Raw genomic sequence first — 7,252 nt, 5'->3', positions numbered from 1 at the left:
CAGTGATAAGCTGACACAGCAGCTGCTCTTTAAGCATTTCACGTTTCTTAAAATCCAGCAAACCACTGGGTGTTTCTGTGGCAGCACACCCTGGCTTTGCCCGGTCATTAAAGACAGCAAACAGCTTTCTACCATGGATATGTCAAAAACTAGCTAGTATTTCATCCTGAGGATACCATTAGAACATACTTTGTCTCTCTTCTCAAAAACAATCCTAACCTTTGGGACTCACTCAAGTTCAGGGGGACTCAGGTTCAGCATCATGCTTCAGCCCTTCCTGGACATTCCTTGATGAGGAGGCTGCCAAGAGGGGTGAAGGACCAGCAGCGTGCCAACTCCTGCTCACTAGGGAGAAAACAGGGCTAAATGCGGGAGGAGAGAGGAAAACAGAAGGAAGGAGAGTATGTAGTGGGGAGTTCAGCCAGCTCAGCCCCCTGGGTTGGTGAAAATTCTGTCAAAGGAGTTAAGGTGGCCAGAAACTGTTGGAAAAGATGGAGGCGTATCCTGTTAACAGTACCAAGCCAAGATCTTGCCAAATTCAATAGACACCCTTCCTGAGTGATGCCAAGGATAGATGCTGGTAAGAAAAGATTTGGGTAACAGTCTGGCTCTGTCCTCCACTCATTGCAGCTGCTGTTGTGATGGGGTGAAGTTTTCAGCTTCTGCTGCCCCAAAGCAGAATCAAGCCTGGAGAGCGTGAGCATGTGTGTGCGCGTGTGGAAGCTGCATTTTCACACCATCTCAGTTCCTGCCCGCTTGTCACTTTGGTTAACATTTGAAAAATCCATTTCCAGAGTGACTTTTTAAAGAGAATGATTTAAAGCTGGAAGCCAAAAGGACCATCTACAATTTAATTTGCTTTTAGTTTTGTTATTGGAAAAAAAAGAGGTAAAAAAAAATAAATCACACTGGGGGTAATCTTCATTTTACCAGCTGCAAAATCTGTTAGGAGTACAGTTTTAGCAGAAATGGCTTAAACAAGAGTTGGTTTATCAAAACTTGCCCGAGCCTTTCAAACAAGCACAGCTCAATGGCAGCTACAAAAGGCAATGTCTAAGACAGAAATTGGGTCAGCGGTCTGCAATAGCATACTTGCCAGTGTGATCAGCGTGAACCTATGCTAGTGGGGACATCAGGATCTCCCAAATATGAGGATGGTGAAATGACCAGGATGAAGAAGCAGCCTGTGGAGGTTTAGGGAAGCAGAAAGACCAGGTCATTATCAAGGATCATGGACTCTAATTGCAGTTGAAAGGAAAAAGAAAAAAAAAAAAGAAAGAAAAAAAAAAGCAGGTGATGTACTTAAGTTTTACTTTCTACATCCTTAATGAAAGGCACTGTTTTTAAAATGGTACTTTTATGCTTAAAACATAAAGTTTTAGATAGACAAAATGTTTGCCAGGAATCCGTCTTAAATTAGATTTTGGTTTATTTGCTCTGTTTTTTAGCATGTTCTATCTAAATATATATATATATATATATATTAAAAGAAAGGTAAAGGAAAGTAGTAATCAATAGTCATAAATTTCCAGCAATATCACAAAATCCCTCATTAGCTTTCTGAATGCTAAATGTCTCCATTGGTTCAACAAAATGGACAAGATCTGTACAATTTTTGAGAAGACAAGCATGATCTACTAACAGATTGGTATCTCTCTTCTTGGGGCTTTTCAGTGCATTTATTCAATGGTTTTGAATGTACATTACTTAACAGAAACATTAAAAACCAGTGCTTTGCAACAGTTTTGTTACTGTCTCTTTAAAGTAAACAAACAAAAAATACATTCAAAAAAGCAAGGCTGTTTTGCTCACGTGATGGCAGAGGCTTTGGGCAGCTGCAACGTACACTGCTCCTGCTCAGAGACATTACCCAACATCAGTCAGCTGTCACAAAAAGAGTTGCACAGAAAGCATTAAAGGATAAAAAGAAAGATGGGGGGGAGGATGGGAGAGGAACTGAGCAAAATGCCACACATGCCAGCTTGTCTTTCCAGAAGGAAGACACCAGAATATGTGTATTTGGGGGAGGAAAAAGGGGGATAAAGAGCACTAGCATAGAGAAAAATTGACTTCAGGGGAAAACCAGCAGCTCTCTGAAACTCGTTTAGCAGGTTCACATTCCTAATGTAATCTGACTTTTGTGTTGGTCTTTCCAAGAGAAATGTAACAAAACTGAGGTAGAAATAATGGTGGGCACACTCCAGCCTGGAAGATTTCTAATGGATGCTAAATGAAGATTGCATTAAGGACAATGGAGTTGTACGCACACAACAAAAACTCAACTTTACAGTTTAGGAAGGAAAATAAATGTACTTTGTGGGTTCGGTTTTGCTTTGTTATTTGTACTGTTTGTTTGGTCACAGTCTACTGCATTGCTATAAACAGCTCTGCAACCCATAGCTCTGCCAGTGACCTACACTGATTCCACTCCCTACAGCTCCACCAAAATAACCTCAAAACCATGACCAGAGCCGTGTAATAATGGCCAGCAGTCACAGCTTAAGGTAATATGCCTCTCCGAGTCCTACCAAATCTTACGTTTGACTGTTTCAGCTGCTAACATAAACCAATTAAGTGGCTCTTTGTTCATCTATACACCTTCTAAAGACTGTATCACATAATTATCAAGGAGCGATATGCTGAAAACTCTTACAGTTTACCAACAAGAAAAATCATTCTGGTTTGATCTGACAAATTGGCAAAAGAACCATTTCTTAACACTAGGAAATTCTTCTGTTTCTATTTCAAAAAAACAAACAAACAAACAAACCTGTAAAGCTTCAGTCATATCACACTTTAGTTTTTTCCTGGATACATTCAAAGTAATTTTCCTTGCCATTTTCCAATTGTTGAGGTAAACATACATATTTAATATAAAGTAACATTGAAGCCTAGCCTATAACTCTCAGCAGTACATAGTGCTTTCAACACATTCCTTTGAGGTACTGTACAAATCACAATCACTTTCCTGAGTTTTTGCAGACAGAACATTAAAAGAAATGAACTGCAGAAATTAAGGTCCAGATTACCATTACCCTGTTTTACCTGTTCTTAGTTTAACACCACAGAACAGACAGGATTGAGGAATACTGTTGCTCTTAGAATAGCAAAAATCTGGTTCTCTGTCGCAACACAACCGTTCATCTCTTTAGTCCAATAATGTTTGAAGTTAAAGCTCTTTATATTAGCACATGCCACCAATGTAATTGTGAGGCAAACAAAAAATAAAGCACCACTTCAGGCACTTGACAGCAACTAAATCTCAAGAACAGCAGAATGGAATCAACACACAGGGTTCATGTCCTTCTGAAATCAACCCACTTGCACCTTGCTCCTTGGTGAGTATTGTCTAGCTTGAACAGAACTGAGCATCAACATGCGCTTTCTGTCATGTGTGGCTTTTTCAGATCAGCAGCTCTTGTTTGATGCGCTTTTCCTTCAAGTCTACCCTGGCTCTTTAGAGGCAAGGTAAGTTGTAGTCTTCCCAGTACCCTTTGCAATTTTAACACTACTGAAAAGGGTTCTCTACCCTATGTAGCAGGTTCTGTGTGTGCCAACATTCATTACTTTTTTTTTTTAAGTAGTATCACTGACTGCAACCAAACATTTTGTTCCATTCAACATATGTATCAAGCTCTTTTTGAGATATGCTAGGCTGTATCTTGCAGAAAGCATTTTCAAAGTCTTGATATGTAACTGGCCTCAACTGGCTGGGCATAATGGCTGAAAGGTCTGTGGCTGGCATGGCATGGAGTGGGCCCACCACTGCTTCCTGACACAAGTGAGCCACATCTAGTCCAGAAAAGCCTTCTGTGCGCTGGACAAGCAGTGCAACCTCCTTGTCATTGAGACAATAATTGTGCTGTGAGAGCAGTTGTACTATTATCTGGTGCCTCGCTGTGCTGTCAGGAAGTGGGATTAAAAGTCGTTTCATGAAGTACCTTCGAAGAGATTCATCGATTTCTTCCGGTTTACTTGTGGCGCAAATTACTACTATTTGGTCCTCAGCAGAGGTCAGTACAGTGTCCAGCTGCATAAGGAACTCGGTTCTCATCCGACTTACTGGACTGTGTTCTTCACTCACTTGAGAAGAAAGAAGCATATCAATGTCACTAACAAAAATCACCGAGGGTTGGCGACACCTTGCCACAAGGAAGGAGGCGTGGACAATTTTTTCTCCTTCCCCTAACCACTTTGTGACAAGGCCAGAGCCAGTGATTTTGAAAAACGTGGCCCCCAGCTGACTAGCTATACATCTGCCCATTAACGTTTTGCCTGTTCCCCGAGGTCCAAATAAAAGGATGCTCCGAGGTAGAGCAGTCAGTCCATTGAATGCATCTGACCTCAATACTGGCCATAAAACCTCCTCTTTAATGACGGCCTTTACTAGATCTAGGCCAGCAATGTCATTCCAGTCCACAGGAGGTCCTTGGTTGATAATCTCATTGGTAACAAGGTCAATGAGGTGTGTGTCAGTATTCTTCAGTTGCTCGTCCACAGAGTGGTTGGATGAGGTAGCTGCACGAAGTCCCGGGCCTTGCATTGGGTGAGGAAGGAGCTGCCTGTGCTCATCACCGTGCTCATTCATTACTGGGGAGGTATACTTCCCAAACGAGTCACTCGATCTCGAACCCAGCGAGTTTTTAGCAGTACTATAGGATGGGGGTGTTAGAGCCCTGCTGGACTGGCTGCTGAATTTCCTCTGCTGTTCAGAGGACATTAGCTGCTTTGTTGGCTTAAATGCTAAGGATGATGTTTCAGCACTTCTGTCAAAACCATTCCCCCTGTTTGCATTTGAAATGCTGTTGTCGGGCATTCGATACATGGGACTCTGTGTAGATCTCTGTTGGCCATAGCTGTAATTTCCATAACTGGAGTCCATTTCTCCTTGCCCTGCCATGTAGAAAGCTTTCCTTTTGAGAGAGCTGGCTGAAGTGTTTGTCAGGGCAGACGGCGCAATAGGTGTCAGACCATGGCCCTGGTAGGAGTAGCTGGGGACGGTGGTGGGGGGCAGCGGGGTTGGAGCAGGGATTCCTGATGGCAGGTATGCCGAGGGTGGCGGGGCACCCCCGGGGCTGTACCCAGGACCAACAGCAGCTTGAGGAGGATAACTGGCAGATGGGTAGCTGTAACTGGAGAGGTTAGAGGTCCCGTTGTAGCCGGGGACCAGGGCTGGTGGTGGCGGCGGTGGTGGCGGTGGCTGTAAAAGCCCCGAGCTATGCAGGGGGGATGGATGAGGAGACGGAAGTGCAGGTGCTGGCTGGCCGCTGTAACTGGTATGCAAGTACGAGCCATTGTATCCTGTGGCGTATTCCTGAGATGGGAGCCCTGAATGAAGACTGGGAACAGTGTGACTTCCACAGGTGCTGCTGGAGTAACTGGGTTCAGCCAGGTTGCTGGCCACCCCAGGTGAACTCCCGATGCTGGCCGAGACATCTGTGGGAGGGAGGGCTGCACTTACACCGGCTTTGCTGGCGGTGATAACTTCTGGGACACAGTTCATGGGATACACACTCTCTGAATTCAGCGAAGGCTGCCAGGGCTCGCTTTCATTCTTCCGACCATTCACCAGCCCCGAGGGAGCTTCAGAGTAATTGCTGAGAATGGGCCGCTCAGCCGGGCCTTCCAATATACCAGAGTATTTTTCTGCATACTTTTTCAAGAGGTTGGAGGCGGTGAGAGCCGAGATGTCATCATTGGCCCAGGCGTACTGGTAGGTGCGCTGCAAGTGCCCCCGGTAGGCTTCCACCTTGTGGGCAGGGGACCGGGTAGTGGAAGTGATATCAAAGTGCTGTTCTGGCCACTGGGCATGCTCCGGCGTCCACTGCATCTTCAAGCCTAGGGCAGCAGGGAAAAACAGAGTTAACAGCAAGCTCGGCCTTTTTCCTAAGCATCTTAAGCAAGTTCTTGAGTGTACCACCTGTAAACTTCTTCAGCTCTCTGAAACACTGTACTTAACATCACAAACCCTTAAAAATATACAATGCCCTGATGAAGCACTATAAACAGTCAGATTGTTTTTTTATAGGCACATACACACTGAGGCACATTTTTTGTTGATTCAGTAGGGGGGGGATATTTTTTGGTTTTAAGGTAGATATATAGGTTGTGCCAGATTTCTCAAAGTAATTAAATAAGACTTGGTACAATTTAAATACTCTGAGTGCAGATTTATTTATAACATACAAGGTATCCAACTGCTCTGTCCTCTCTCATCACTGTTTCAGTTTTATATGTTAACCAATATAAAAATATGAGACACAGCTGACAGATCACATCTAGGATACCTCTCTTATTTGGTACTGAACACCTAGTTAGCACAGTATAATGCACCCTGCGCAGAACAATATGACACAGACATAGCAGGTCATTCCATAATCCAACTCTCATCTAAAGTGGTCCACGACAGTTTCAAATCTGCTTCGTGGAGTGCAGCAAAGCAATCTCCCAGGCAGCGCTCCGTCGCTTTCATCACACAAAGCCTACAACTCGGTATGAATTACAACTGGCTCCTTTCTGCCTCTCAGTCTGTTGTTGAGGCTCTGGAAAAAAAAAACAAGCATGACTTGTCTGTCGGTCTCCTTGCTTGCTCTCTCTTTTTTCCTCCCCCCCTCACAGCCTCCAGGGTACAAAGAAAGAGGGTTAAAAAAAAAAAATGAAGAAAAAGAAAAAGAAATGAAGGTAAGTCCCTGAAACTTCGTGTCTTCCAGAGCTGATTATTAAAAAAAAACATCACTCTCTATCTATATATAAATTGCAGGATGCAACTGCCATTTTGAAGCAATTAATCTTGCAAATAATGTGATGTGAATTATTCCCCCTTCCAGTAATCCACTGTGCATATTTACAAGCATTAAGATAACCCTCTCTGACTCTTACCTATGCATGGTAGGCACATCGCTGATTTTTGTACAGCTGTATCAAATAGACCTCCTTAATCTCTCTCGTATTACCAAAAGTGATTTTTGCAAACAGTCTTGTGCCCTCTGGCACAGATTCCCTGATAAGGAGGAGACCTAGTCAAAATGAAGCATCTGTGGCACTAGCTCCCCTCTGAATTACTGCAGTCTATTTTGACAGCTCCTACCCCCTCCTGTTTCTCTCCCCAACCCCTTTAGCTCTTCATTGCCTGACTCTGGCATCTGACATGGCCAGCTTAGCCTCGCTGAGCTAAACCTAACACAGCACACAGTTTGGTAACAGAATGGCATGTTTATTCCCTTCTGACTCCCTCTTCCTTGTTTGCAAAACC

The 7,252-nt window shown here is 43.8% G+C and overlaps 1 protein-coding gene across 2 annotated transcripts in view; it reads right to left on the bottom strand.

The window, feature by feature from the left end:
* Positions 1 to 2,154: 2,154 nt before the first annotated feature.
* The window catches only part of FIGN (fidgetin, microtubule severing factor), a 97,492-nt gene continuing 92,394 nt past the window's right edge, over positions 2,155 to 7,252 (bottom strand). For both annotated transcript variants that reach the window (XM_040561747.1, XM_040561748.1), the window contains one exon: positions 2,155 to 5,838. In XM_040561747.1, the coding sequence (XP_040417681.1) occupies positions 3,587 to 5,838 (2,252 nt within the window). In that variant the 3' untranslated portion in view covers positions 2,155 to 3,586. The remainder of the gene's footprint in view (positions 5,839 to 7,252) is intronic.

This window comes from Cygnus olor, chromosome 6, assembly GCF_009769625.2.
Source record: "Cygnus olor isolate bCygOlo1 chromosome 6, bCygOlo1.pri.v2, whole genome shotgun sequence".
Taxonomy (NCBI): Eukaryota; Metazoa; Chordata; class Aves; order Anseriformes; family Anatidae; genus Cygnus; species Cygnus olor.
This window is presented reverse-complemented; position numbering and strand designations above follow the sequence as displayed.